Here is a 15,382-nt window from a genome sequence, read left to right on the forward strand (position 1 = left end):
ACCTCTCTTCTATCTAAGATTTGTACAGGGTCAATTAGGAGCTCGCATTCAGATTCAACCTATATCACATCCCAGTTTATTACATGATTAGAGTTAGATACATATTTCTATAACAAGGAGACATGAAATACATTATGTGATTTTATATTTTCAGGGAAGGCCAACTAATATGCTATAAGGCCAACTCGAGCTAATATTTCGAAACGTCCACAATATTGTGGGGCTAGTTTGAGAAATTTTCTCAACTTCTGAGAACTTCTCTTTGGTTGTAATTTTTAAGTACACATGTTCCCCCACTTAGAATTCTCCAAAGGTTCTCGTTTTATGAACGTAAGTTTTATGTCTATCTTGAGCTTGCTTAAAGTTATGTCTGATTCGTTTTACTTTATGTTCCATTTCCTCGAGCTTGTTAGGCCCCAAAATTAATATATTTTCCATTTGAATCCAACTTAATGGTACATTGCATTTCCTTCCATATAATGCTTCAGAAGGAATCATTCTTAGTGAGGTTTGGTAATTTTTATTATATGTATTTTTTTGTTAAATGGAGCAAGTCTTGCCATTTAGTAGGTTGGGTCATATAATACATGTGTAGCATGTCTTATAACAATTGATTTACTCATTTTGTTTACCCATGTATTTGGGGATGATAGGTTGTACTAAAATTTAGATGAGTTCTTAGACTGGTGAACAATTATTTCCAAAAAGAAGAGGTAAATTTTGGATCTTTGTTAGAGATAACCACCTTAGAAACCTCATGCAACTTAAAAATTTATTTAATAAAAAAAAAATCCACTTGAGTAGCCTTGAAAGTAGATTGCACAGGCATGACATGTGTTGCCTTAGTCATTGTATCAATTACCACAATTATAGCATCATGTTGTTTACGAGTTCGGGGAAACCGAGTGATGAAATCCAGGGAAATTACTTCTCATTTCCACTTGGGCATAGGTAAGGGATTAAGTAACCCCATGGGATGTTGATGTTCAACTTTGACCAATTGGAATTTATGACACTAAGCAAGATATTAATCTATATACCTCTTCATTCCGAGCCAAAAAAGGTAATTTCTAAGTGATGTAATCATTTTTTGATACCGAGGGTGCTTGGCATAATGTTTCTGATGATACTCATCCATAATATTTTCTTTATTTTATTTCTCCTTTCTTGGGTAGATATATTTTTCCCTTGTAAGTGAAAATTCACTTATTATTTAATATATAATATGTGCATTGGTCTACATCTATCCTATCCTTGAGACTGTCACATATATGTTTATATTTTTCATCTTTTTCAGCAACTCTTTTAATTTATTCTGCAAAATTTATTTCACTCTTCCTTACAGAAATTTCATTAATTTGCTTCCATCTTTAGCTTAGGGCATCAACCACCCTTTTCCCTTTTCCTTCAATATGCTTGATGTAAAATTCATATTCGCTTAGGAAATCCATCCATACAGATTTATTGCTGTTCATATCTGCTTGACCGTAAAAATAATTATGACTTATGTCATCTGTCACCAGGGTAAATTTCTTCTTGATTAGATAATGCCTCCACATCTTAAGTGTGTGGATTAATGTTGCTAATTATAAGTCATAAATTGAATAATTTATTTCATTTTCCTTCAACTTGCACAACTTGTATTCCACCACATAAGCTTCTTTCATTAGATATCCACATAGGCCTTCTAAGCTTGCATCTATACATACTTAAAATTATTTTTCCAAATCTTCTATCCATAATACGAGTGCCATTGTAAGTAAAAATTTCAATCTTTCAAATATGGTCCATTCAAATTTCACTCACTTATTTTGAAGCAAGGTTATGGGCTATGCCAGTTTTGAAAATCCTTCTATGTACTAGTGACAATAACTGATTCTCCCCATGATTTTCTAATGTCGACAACATCCTTTACAACTAGCCATTACTATATAGATTTCACCACATCTAGGTCTACTGCAATGCCCTCTTTATATATTATGTGGCCCAAATAATGTATCTTCCTCTGATAGAATTCACATTTAGATAATTTCGCATACAATTGGTTTTCTCTTATATTTTTAAGCACCATTTCGAGATGATGATTATGCTCTTCAATTGTTTTAGAATATATTAGTATGTTGTCAATAAGAACTAGTACCAATTTGTCCAAGAATTTACGAAAAACACCATTCATCAAGCACATGAATGTGGCTAGCACGTTAGTGAGCCCAAAAGGTAAAATCATGAATTGGTAATGGCCATAACAGGTTATGAATGTTTTTTTCAATATTCTTCTTCTAGGATCCGTAATTGGTGGTATTGGGATCTAAGATTTATCTTGGAGAACACAACTACTCCTCTTAATTGATCAAAAAGATCATCAATCCTTTGCAAGGGGTACTTGTTCTTGATAGTTGGCTTTGTTAATTTTCTATAGCTTATACATAGCCTATGTGTACCATCCTTCCTTTTAAAAAAAAGAAAAGGTGCCCTCCACGGGGATACATTGGGTATTATATAACCCTTTTCTAGTAGTTCTTGTAGTTATGTCTTTAATTCCATCAATTCAGATAGTGTCATTCGGTAGGGAGCTCTAGATACTAGTCCATACACATGTACCAGTTCTATTGTAAAATATATATATCTTTTGGGTGGTAATCCTAGAATTTCCTCTGAAGACACACGTGGAAAACTCTTACCCACTTCCAACTCTTTCTCTATTGTTGGTTTATTTTTCGTCTGATCTTTAATTTTGACAGCGAAGAGTTGACAAACTTTTATGATTTCTTTTTTGAGCTGCAAAGTTGATATTTGATGTAAAGAGACAATTATAAATATACCCTTAATAGTTTGTGGCTTCTCGCCATCTGTTTCACAAATGACTATCTTCTATAAGCAATTAACAAGGGCTTTATGTTTTTATAGCCAATCCATACCTATTAGTACATTGTATGATCCCAACGATAATACATTTAAACTTATAGGATTCAACAGTCTTTCCATCAATTTCAATCACACAGTTCTAAACCCAATTAGTAACCCTCTGTTTGGCTCTCATGGCCAACTGTAGTAGCCATGCAATTTTATAGTTTTTTATTGCTAGTTTACAGTTTTCTTCAATTTCAAGATGGACATAATTTTAACTAGCTCCTAGATTAATTAATATTGAAATAGACTGGTCACAAATTTTACCTCCAACTTCCACCATAGTGGACTAGCGATGTGCCTAAAACTCTTCTAGTGTAGCACTTATGCGAGGAATACTCAAGGCCACATCGTTCATAACAGAAGAATCCTGTACATTTTGAAGATTATGTATGAATCTTGGGTTGTTGGGATAATTTCGCAAGAGATGTGGCTCCCCATAGCCCCAACACTTCAATACCTCCTTGTCCTTACCATTCAATCCTTGGTTAAATTCAAGTTGTTTTGATCTATTTTGGGTTAATGTCGGTGATTTTTGAGGCTGCCCATTAATTATGTTAAAGTTTCATTGTTGTTCTCCCTCGCCATTTTTTTTTGCTAGTCGATTCTTCATTCCCTTGTTGTTATGTACATTGTGTTCTTTATTGTTAACCAAGGAGATTAAGTTGTCGTTTCTTTGTTTTTCTTTCAAGTAACATATTTTGGCCTTACGAGTTGTTTTTCTTGCTAGTAACATAGTCTTTGGATTGTCATATTCTATTCACTCCTTAAAATAGATTAGGGCGCAGCTTATAAATTGATGAACTTTAGCTTTTTCTTCTTTAATGTAAGGTACATAATGAAACAAATGGGTAAACATGTTTATTAACGTGTCCATGGTCATTTGAGCCTATTTTGAATCCTAAAATTCTCTCGCCTAGTCATCAAAATAGTGTTATGATAAATATTTTACTTTAAATAATCATTAAATTCCTCTCAGGTGACCTCGTTTCCCTCCAAACCATGGATTGTCCATAACAATCAGTACTCTACAACTTCCTCTGATTCCCCATCATAAGTTGGGGGCCTAATATTTGTAAATCCCCCATGCAGCTCTACCCTTGTTTTTTTTATGCTCCATTTCCAATTGTTGGGCAATTGACATTGTCTGATTGATTAGTCACACTTGGTATGTTGGCATTGATGTCAACTGGAATAGCATTGACGTCAGAAGAAGAATATGTTAGCATTGATGTGAGCATGTTTGTTCCAAGGAGAGTTGCATGGTTGTTGCAGTCTCTGGTAGATAATCATCATAGTAGGAGGTTTATTGGAAAATCCATAAAAACATGATTATGTTGGCTCCGGGTGTCCAGGATTCCAGCCATAAGAAGAAGAGTCAAGGTGAAAAGAATGGAAGAAATTTTCAGCCATGTTTTAGGTAAAAAATGGGCTCAAGGACTGCATCTAACCTTCTCCACTAGAAATTTCTTTGAAAAATATTTCCAATGGTATGTGGAAGACCATAAATGGATCTCGGGATCAAAAATTAATGATAGTCGAAGTAAGGATCTTGAATCCTTTAGAGAAGGCTGAATTTCAGAACCTCGAAACCAGGGAAGTAGGTTGAATATCGAAACCCCAAATTTCATAACTTCTAAACTTCAGAGGCTTGGAGTCCCGGGGCCTCGGAGGGTCACAATCGCGAAACCTCGAAAGGTTAGAATATCATAAGCATGCCGAATATTGGAACCCCAAATATTGGAACTTCAGAACTTCAGAGTCAGTGTCTAGGGACCACATAGGGTTGGAATATCGGGACGTCGAAAGGTTAAAATATCAGAGCCTTAGAGGTTTATTTAAAAGAAACATGAGATAGCATGGAACCAGGGAAGTGGGCCAAACTTTGAATCCTTCGAAACTTTGGAACCTCATAACTTCTTATTAATGAATTATTTTAAAAACACTGAGGGTTGTGGGGAGTAGGGATTTACAATGGAAATAGTTTTCAAAACCAAGGACTGAGGGACCCTTTCTTTCTCCTCAGACAAGACACATGGCAGCAGTTGACTGACCCTTAGGAATTGATGGTGGCAGATGACATCTACATGACATGGTTGTATGGAGGACACGTGGAAGTCAGAATCAACATTATTGAGTGATCTAATGGGGAAAATCTTAGTGACACGTGTCACCACTGCAGAGACACCATGTGGGGTTGATGACGAGAGCATGATGTCACCCTGGAAGTATATTTCAGAGGTCAAAGATTTCGTAACTCTTCTATAATTTATCTTTGAGAAAGTTCTAATATCAGGGAGCTTCCGATGTTGTTGGCATTTGGTCGAGAGCCACAAGAACCAAGCGCATAGAGCAAGAACACAAGGAGATAGGCCCTCGGCAAGATCCTAAAGGGCTTAACACCTAAGTGTTATGGAGAATCCACGTGGGGTTGATGACTAGAGCATGATGTCATCCTATATGTATATATCAGAGGTCAAAGATTTCATAACTCCTCTATAATTGGACTTTGAGAAACATTTTGATACCGGAGATCTTCTGATGTTGTTGGCATTTTGTAGTGGAGCCCAAACAACCACGGACATAGAGAAAGAACACAAGGATATAGTCCCCTAATAGGATCTTCAAGGGCTTAGCACCTAAGTGCTATCTTGTCAGTCACAACACCAGTCCAATGGTGGAAATAAAATAAGAGGGGAAGAATAAGGGGCTAAAGACTAAACTCAGAATCTCAAGATCTTGTAATATATTGGAACATAGCACCTTAATAAAATTACAAGATGTGGGGATCTGAGATTGCAGCATATAGGTGTATGAAGGATGAATTATTGAACATCTAAGAGTAAATGCACGTGGAATAGTTGGTCGTTGGAATAAATATCGACTATCAAGATTGTTGAGTCAAGGGCGACGAGGACCACAATTTTTAGATAAGAGTATTGGCCCTGTCTTCAGTTGAAATAATCTACCTCTGATCTCCCATGCATGCTTCATTGAATTAAATGAAGAATAGAGCCTAAAAAAAAAAAATGATTAAATGAAGGGGAGTCATGCCTGAGGTACCTGTTAGTCTCTAGAAGACAATTCAAAAGTATGTCGGTAAAAGTTGAATTTAATGGAAGAGCTCATTGAGTCTATAGTGTGACTGAGATTTATTTCTTGGTATGTTGAAATAGACTTAGGTGGATAATCCTTGCATTAATTGTATTATAACCATAGTTGGTGAGTGAATGAAGATTGTTCTTTGATTTAATGCTACATCGACAAAATTCAAGAAATGAGACACAAAAACATGATGGAGAAGACATGAAAAGGTACACTTTGATAGTGTGAATGGAAGAGTGATGGTTGCAAAAGTCTTCATTGTTCACTATGTGACAGGGGAACAAATGCAGTGATTTCATAAGAGAAAATTGTGGGAATACAATATTGGTGTGTGAGTTGAAGAGTGTTGAGTGGAGTATGCGAAAGTTGAGAAAATGGCTCAAGTGTTAAAATAAGACATATTATTATAGAGGTATATGATTAGAGCTAAAGGAGCAATAAGGAACACAATTCAGAGGAGATATGCATTGTTAAAGGGAGGAAGGTGGTAGTGCATTGAATCAAATTTGTATTTCCCTGTATATGTATTTTCCCTTGTTTTCAGCTTGAAAATTGTATGAAAGGTAGAAAAGTGGCTAGAGTAGGTGGTGACCTACATTCATAAGAGGTTTGTGCCTCTTGGAAAGTAGGGGCTTTCTATACTAAAGGATTCGATGCCTCCTATGAGTGTGTGCTCACAAATAAATTGATGTAATTAAGTATGTTCTTAATGCACATCATAACAACAAACAAATTGGTGGTTTTATCGCTTTTGGTTTCCATGTAAAAAAACCTGTGTCAATATGTTTATGTTGCTCATGTGATGGATTGTATGTACATGTGAATGTCTTACCTTGTTTCTCATTTGTATTGTGTATGAAATCTTTCAAAAGTAATTGAACTTAGTGAAAGGAGTCAAAGAATTATACTTAAAATTCAAAAGAACCTCACTATTATTGATTCAACACCCCCCTAGTAATTCCTTATTCCAAAAATTGGTATCAGTGCCAAGTTACTTTAGGAATAGTCTAACCACCAGAAGGTATATCCATAACGAATTATGTCTAGGAAAGAGAGTTAATATGCTTACTCAAGCAAGATATCAGTCTTTGATGGGACAAACTATGCCTTCTGGAAAGTTAGTATGGAAGATTATCTTATGTCTCTAGAAGTAGATGTTTGGTGCTCTATACTAGTATATTATGATGTCCTTGGTGTCCTCCCCACTGATGAAGATGCTAAAAAATTGTATGGAAATAATTCTAAAGCCAATAATGCCATTACATTTGGCCTTAGTCAATCTGAACTCATGAAGGTTATGCACAATAAGTTTGCCAAGGCACTGTGGGTGAAGCTCAATCAGAGTCATGAAGGAGATGAAAAGGTCAAGTAAGCCAAACTTCAAACCTTCATATTGAGGTTTGAAAGCTTAAAGATTAGTGAAGACATGAAACCAAGAAAACAACACTCACACAAACTGAAATTCAAAAAGCGACAGAAAAGCAGCAAAAGACATGAAAAGCGGACATACCAGGAAAAAACTGAGCTGAGTGTGCCGAATGCTCCAAGATGCGAGAGCCCCAAGATAAATGTGAGGAATGAGCTCTGAAGCATCGAATAAATAGTTTGATAAGATCGAGGGTTATGACGCGTATGCCACAAATCGAGGAAAAAGCAACACTTGGCGGGAGGTTTCTTAAGAAACTTTTGCATGTAACCTTCGACTGCTAAAAATGGATCCCTAAAATCTAGGGATGCTTTTTGCTTTTTTATTTTTTTTCCTCTTTGGGAAAAGCAGCCCATGCATGCAAATCAAGATTGGTGAGTCCTGGAGGGAACCGGTCAACTTGGGAGCACATGCAACAAATTGCAAGCCTTGGAGTGACTTTTGCACAGTTTCTGGGTTGAGCTAGCCTGGATGTCCCTGAGGCCCTTTGCAATTTCTAAATTGAAGCCCTGGCGGTCAGCCATAATTGCGTAAATTTTTAGAGCAAGCCTAATGATGGGATGTTCTGCGCAATTTCCAGAGGGAAGGTTGCCTAGTTGTTCTACACATTTCTAGAGAGTAGCAGGCAACCTATATAGTTTGCGCAATTCTGGAGAGGAAGGCTAGTTTCCCTCTAGATTTGCATAATTTTTCAAGTGAGCATCACAGCCAGAAAATGACCAAGCTCTAGAATGTCAGCTTGCGGGTTGGAGGAAAACAAGCTAACAGACACAAGCTGATAAGCTTCAGAAACTCAACTAAAACACATATACTTGGGTAGTGCAAGACATGCTGCTAAGGATGGTCGGTAGGGAGACTCCAAAATGAGGCTAAGGAAAAATTTTGGAGGGTGGTTGTAGCTGCTACAACATTACCTTAATTGGTATTCATCTAGTTAATATGGTTTCCTATTGTCATCTTGTAGGGTTTATAGTTACATAACATGACGAAATGAAGAAGGGGAGTTTTTGGAGAAAATGTTTTTGTAACCAGGCAAAATATTTGTTCTTACCATCTAGTTTTAAAATTTATAGCTGGAATACATGTTAGTATATTTTGTTATTGTTTTTTTGGGAATGTTATAAGAAAATTTTGCAGCCATAAGAATTCAACGCATTTACCAAAATATCATGTTTTTCACTATATCATAATTGGTTTTTACATGGAACAATATCTTATAATTTCTACTTTTAGGTTGAAGAGCGCTAGTTCCTGAACTGATAGAAGTATATATAGTGGTTTTCTTTCTTCACGACAGTTGTACCATGTCATCCTTATCTGTCAATGTGATCACAATGTATCTGAAACATCATGCCCATCACCTTGAATTTGTTTTCTGATGTTCCATGTACCTTATCGGTTTCAGTAAACATAATAATTATATCAATGAGCCTAACAGTTATTTCAGTTGGTTCATATGACATAAATTGTGATAATTTATCATGTTTGAAACAAATATTACTGGGACATTAGCTTATTCCCATAATGACATATTTTGCAGCACAAGCAATGATCAACAAATATTTACAAACTTAGATTGATATTTTATTACCATTGGTATCATCAAATGTCTAAAATACCACATGAAATGAAACCAAAAAAATAAATTGAAAATAATCCCATAAATACAAAATATGGCCTTCATAGTTCTCAGCATTTACAAGCTAATTTCTCACTAAGAGAAGACACCCAGTACTTTTAGCAAAGGGGAACATTCTGCCAACATGGTAGCCAAGACAATTCACTTGCAAGAGACAACTGAAGATTAGCATATTTTGACTAACCTACATAGGTTGGCTTCCTATTTTGTATTCATGATTAAAACCATCCAGTACACTTATGTGTTGTCTATGTCATGATGTTCAAAGAGAGAGAGAGCGAGAGAATGTTTGTTGATATGTAGGAGATCGGGAGAAGAGGGAAAAGATAGGTAGGCAACACACCTAGAACTGGAGAACTCATAGAGTTTATGTTTGTTAGAGAAGATGATCAATGCCACTTCAACATCACAAGGTATTTATAGCTCTACCGCCCTTCATTAGTTCGTTCCACCTCTTTGAAAAAGTTACTTTCTGATTGATATTGTTTTCAATCCTCCTTAGTTCGACTCGATCTCGCCCCATCTTGAACATGCCCCTTAAGACTACAATTACTTTCTCATTATGTTTTTGAACTACTTTGCCCTCTTCCTCCTAAAGAAGACACAATTAGGTCTCGGAGTTGATCGTGTGCACGTCGCGAAAATGGCGCATATGCTTCTTTCGATTTTGATTGTACTCATCAGATATGTATTTGACATATGACAAATAAATGTATGTATTTTTGTTGAGATGTTGGTTTGCAAGTTTTTCCAAGACAAAACCGCTAAACAAGGCCCAAGTTTTGATTTGTTTAATTTTTACCTTGAAATGTCTGGGTGTGGTAGTAGTCGGGTTGAGCATTACAAAACCCTGCATCAAATAGATTATCTCCGTGTAGAATTATTCCAAGTAGAAGTTCGAGTATTTTTTTATAGCTCTCCACCATATACAAGATCATGAAAAAATGTCACTTGATGGGAAAAATAGCATAGGGACAAATTTCAAACGGAGATGAAAAGGGTAGATAAAGTTCTGGCTTGACGAATTTCAAAAATGGACACCTTCAGTGTAGTTACTAAAGAAAACTGATTTCAAATTTCTAGTGGAGATTTGCTCAAAATCTACTGTAAGTCTTCACATGTTGTAATGATCTCCTTTGAATATTTTTGCGAGAGGTTTCCTTAGAACTCTACTTCAAGTTGGAGGTTTCCCTAGAATTGTACTTCAAGTCTTGACAAAAGGAATTGTTAAAAATATCATCACCATGGTCAATCTCATATACTAAATCATGAATATGTCTCAATATGAAAAAATTGGGATCTATTACAACCTGGTGAGTGATCAAAATTCTTTTTTCCTACACCCATCATGATTTTCGAAACAACTATTTCATTTTAACATCATAGAATTGTGCCTCACCTAAGTAGTTAAATAAGAAATTCTTACAAGATTTTCTTAAATGTAACATACTAATGAGCAACAATGTCACAGATGCCACATAATTTGTTGCACAGTGTTCCATCACTTACCATTCTCTATTGTTCTAAAAGTCAACCTTAGTTATATTCTTCCATTAAAAATTTCTTAATTTTCTTAATGTCATTTTCCACTCAATAAAATTTCCCTAATATTTTTCCCTTCCTCATTTTTAATATAATTTTACATTATTGTTTGTATAAATTACTAAAAAAAGATTATGCAACCTTTTAAGAAGGATATTATGTTATTACGTTGATATTGATATACAAAATATCAAATATATTAAATATATTAAAAATATATTGATATTGATGTATAAAATATATATTATATTAAACATATAAAAATATTAGAATAAAATGAATAATGTTTTAATAAAATAAAATAAAATTTATTAAATAATAATCGTTATTACTTTATTATCATATTCTATATTACATTGGTTATCATTGGAGTGTGGTTATAATGAATTGAGGATGATGGGGTAGTTTAAAGAAGCCACATATTAGCTCAAAAAATAATAGAAATTATGGCAATGTTATGACAAAATTTTGCAGAATTTTTTTTAAGACTTGGGTTACCTGTCAAAATTCAGGATTTTGGGTGCCCCGTGGTTTTCATGATTCTGAATCCATTTCCACTATAAAAAAAATGATTCAAACACTTTAGCATTCTGATTTTTTGAAGAAAAAAATTACCTTAGTAAAAAAGATGTTGTCCTAGATTTGTGGCATCAGTAGACAACATAGACAATCAAACTTCTTTATTTTCCATGCATAAAGAATGGCCTATGTAGACAACATAGGCAATCAAGCTTCTTTATTTTCCATGCATAAAATTTTACTCAAAATCTAATAGCCATTTATTAAAATAACATGTTTAAATTACACTTTAATTTCTTTATATATATTTTTTTCCAACATTTTTTCTCTAAATATTTAAACTATATAGTTTACATAATCCAAATTTTTTTTGAGACCAGGTATAAAATTAAAAGCATATTTTAAAGAGAAAATATTGCAATCTCATTCCAATTAAAAAAGGTCATTATAAATGCATAGAATATCTAAAAGATTTTGATCCAAAAAAAATCTAAAACATTTCCAATTATTATTATCCTACGCAGATTGGTCTTTGGGCTGAATTTAATAAATTTGGTCAAATATATTTCATATGTTTTGATTTAATAAAATTAAATATATAAATTTTTTTAATAAAAAAATAGTATTTATTTCTGTTATTATTGGTTGAGAATTTAAACATTTTATTGCAAAAGACATCATAAATTGTGATTTTGCAATTATTATCTTTTATTAATGCAATATATTCCATTCTGGTCATATCAATACATACTAATAATTATATTTTAAAAAAATTAATTAAATATTTAAATTCAAATTTTAATAAAGAAAAAATATATATAAATCACTTTTTGGAATTAAAATCTAAATTCAAGTTTTAATAAAATAAAACATATGCACTTTTATAAACTTTATAAACTAAATAATAAATCAATATTATTATTATTTTTTTTAAATATAAATTAAAATTTTAAAAATAAAACCTATGCATTTTATAAGCTAATAATTATATTAAAAATTTTTATTGAATATTTTAATTTAAATTTTAAGAAATAAAATACATAATTTTTGAATTGGATAGGCAACTCTGATTTGTACTACTAATGTAGTTCAAATGTAAAAGTAAGCATCAGTATTATAGTTTTTTAAGGCTATGTTTGTATAAGCATTGAAATTAAGGCCTTGCCCTTTAGTTGTGCAGTTAAAGACTTTACCAATCAGTAAAAAATTCAAATTGATGAAATTTTAAACTTTAACCCTAATTTGAATTTACCATTTTTACTATAGTTTAACTATATTTAAACTAAGTATTGATAAAATTTTATGGGTTAACACTAATTTAAATCCAATATTTTACTATAATTTAATTATATTTAAACTAATTTGAATTTACCATTTTTACTCTAATTTAACTATATTTAAACTAAACATTAATAAAATTTTAAACTTTAACATTAATTCGAATTCAATATTTTTACTACAATTTAACTATAACTAAACTAAACATAGTTAAATTAAACTAAACAAGATAGGTAGGATGTAAAGCTCATCTTGTTTAGTGAGCATATTTCTGAATTTGTTCGGACAAATCTACATAATGGCAGGGTCAAAAAACCAGTTACTAAAGGCGGCGAACATTAAAAACGGTACCGTTCCTATATTATCTTTGCCCATGAAATTCACTGAACCGATTATTAAAGGGATTCAGAGCCTCGTCCAGGCAAGAGGAAATTACAGTTCATTCATGATTAATATTAGTAATGAACGAGAGACTCAGAGGCCTAAACTGCGTTGACAATTCGACAGTCCCAGTTCTAAGCCTGCCAATTCTACAGTTCATTCGAAAATCCCAATTCTAAGCCTGCCAATTTGGCAGAGCCGTCGCTCTTGGAGAAAAAGTATTGCGCCTCTAAAGCCCCCTTCGAACCCTGCGAATTTGGCCGTGCAGAGAACCCTGAGACGATGGCCGTGCAGAGAACCCTGAGGACGATGGACGAACAGACAACCCTGCAAATTAAGATAAATATTAAAGGAGGTCACTTAAGGGGTATGCTGATCAATATTAACGGAGGCCACTTAAGGGGTAAAAACAGAATAGGGACAGATGTCAAATTTTTATATGAAAAGAGCAGACTAATGTCTGTCTTGACCAATTTCAAAAATAGCGTAAAGGCGGATGTCAAACCCTGCAAATCAATGGACAAAAACAGGAATAGAGACGCGATGTCAAACAAAGATGAATAATGCCTGCCCTGACCAATTTTAAAAAAAAAAGACACTTTCTGTGTAATTACTTTAATGGAAAAAGCACATAACCTTGACTTTTAATTACTTCAATTTTTCTTTAATCTTTTTATGAAACCATTGAACTTCAAAATTGTGAACCTGAAACAAAGCGTTTTTTTATTGATGGTTGCTAACAATAAATTGAAAAATTTCACAAAGCATTACATAATATCTCCCCCCTTCGGGTATGCGAAACAGATGATAGTCATCATGTGAAGAAACCAATTAAAGTAACGAGCAAATATTCGGCTTCACTGGTAAAGCTCGTTTATTTTAATAAACCATTGTTGTTTATTTACTGCAACGGAACGCTCTTCAGGACCACTGTTTCAACGGTGAGGCCGGGGCCGAACCCAAACAGAACTCCCACATCCAATCCCTCTCCTGTAGTCGAACATCCCTTTTCTCGAGAAGATTTCCTCATCTCGTCCAAGATAAAGTGCACGCAGGCGCTCGACATGTTTCCGTAATCGCTTAGTACTTGCCTCGTCGCTCTCAGTTTCTTGGGATCCAAATTCAACTCTGCCTCCACCTGATCCAGAATGGCCGGTCCTCCAGGATGGGCGATCCAGAATAATTTGTTCCAGTCCGTGATTCCGAACTGCTGGAATGCCTCCACCAAACTCTTTTCGATGTTCTTGGAGATGAGGCCTGGAACGTCCTTGAGAAGGTGGAAGGTAAGTCCGACCTCTCTCAAGTGCCCGTCGATTGCTCCGTCGCTGTCGGGAAGAATTGTCTGTGCAGTCCACATCAGCTCGAAACACGGCTTCTCCACCTCAGGAACGGGATCAGCTCCAACGATGAGGGCGGCCGCACCGTCGCCGAAGAGAGCTTGGCCGACCATACTGTCGAGGTGAGTGTCGGACGGGCCACGGAATGTGACAGCGGTGATTTCACTGCAGACGACCAGAACCCGAGCTCCCCGATTGTTCTCTGCCAGATCTTTAGCCACGCGGAGAACGGTGCCTCCGGCGAAGCAACCCTGTTGGTACATCATGACTCTCTTCACGCTAGGGCGGAGGCCAAGAAGCTTCGTCAGCTGATAATCGGCGCCGGGCATGTCCACGCCACTGGTAGTGCAGAAAACGACATGAGTGATCTTGGACTTGGGCTGACCCCACTCCTTGATGGCCTTGGCTGCGGCTTCTTTCCCAAGCCTGGGCACCTCCACCACAACCATGTCCTGCCGTGCGTCCAGCGAGGGCGCCATGTACTCACAGACTTTGGGATTCTCCTTCAGGATTTCCTCTGTCAAATACATGTATCTCGTCTTTATTGCAGACTTGTCGCCTGCAACACATGGGATATCATCAAACGAATTTGAGCATCATATAAAACACAGTTCTGGTCAATGTCATCGCATATAATCAAAAACAAGAATTACATGCGGAACTTACACATTCGCTTGAATTTCTCCTTGAGTTCTGTCATATGCTCGCTGTCGGTGATTTTGAAGTAGTAATCGGGATAACTGCTCTGATCGACCGCATTGGGAGGAGTGGCAGTACCGATAGCGAGGATCGTGGCGGGGCCATCTGCTCTCTGAGCCTTCCTGAATGCCTCCAAATCCTCCATTATTCCTCCGGCCATGATATTTCTATGACCCTGCTATTTTTCGCAGCCACAGCGAGCAGATGAATGCCTGAGCTCCAATCGGCACCGAAGCGGGGAGACGGCAAAGCTCGTTGAAGAAGAGTGCGGGGCAGAGTGGGGATTTAGGAATATGCGTTGCCATTCCCATGTTTATATGATTGAGGGAGGTACGTTGCCTTGGTTAGATGGGAGGCACGTGCTGCCGAGGATTCTAATGTATGAAGACGGACAGATTGCTGCGAGCCACTGGTCAATGCGTTGCGAAGGTTCAGGTGAGAGTCCAATCCTTCTTTGAAGTCGTCGAGAATAGTAGATACGGATACATGTGGGTGGCCAGAGGATAGAGCCTTCATGTGAAATTCTAACAAACTATACGTTGATGAATA

General features: G+C 35.6%; 1 protein-coding gene across 1 annotated transcript; it reads right to left on the bottom strand.

Moving 5' to 3' along the window:
- Positions 1-13,494: 13,494 nt before the first annotated feature.
- On the bottom strand, positions 13,495-15,129 carry LOC149190349 (chalcone synthase-like). The gene is made up of 2 exons (XM_089412123.1): positions 14,801-15,129; positions 13,495-14,693 (listed from the first exon to the last, which is right to left on the bottom strand). The coding sequence occupies exons 1-2, from the start codon at positions 14,991-14,993 to the stop codon at positions 13,699-13,701; spliced, it is 1,188 nt and encodes a 395-aa protein (XP_089268249.1). The 5' UTR covers positions 14,994-15,129; the 3' UTR covers positions 13,495-13,698.
- Between the last annotated feature and the right edge of the window lie 253 nt (positions 15,130-15,382).

Source organism: Pinus tabuliformis, chromosome 3_1, assembly GCF_031772625.1.
Source record: "Pinus tabuliformis cultivar Carrire ecotype Pingquan chromosome 3_1, CPIR1, whole genome shotgun sequence".
NCBI classification, from domain to species: domain Eukaryota; kingdom Viridiplantae; phylum Streptophyta; class Pinopsida; order Pinales; family Pinaceae; genus Pinus; species Pinus tabuliformis.

Excerpts from the sequence above, each read along its gene's own strand:
- LOC149190349 (XM_089412123.1), bottom strand. The coding sequence starts at position 14,993 with ATGGCCGGAGGAATAATGGAGGATTTGGAGGCATTCAGGAAGGCTCAG. Across the intron at positions 14,694-14,800 it reads GGAGAAATTCAAGCGAATGT|GCGACAAGTCTGCAATAAAG; the intron begins GTAAGTTCCGCA and ends CATGTGTTGCAG.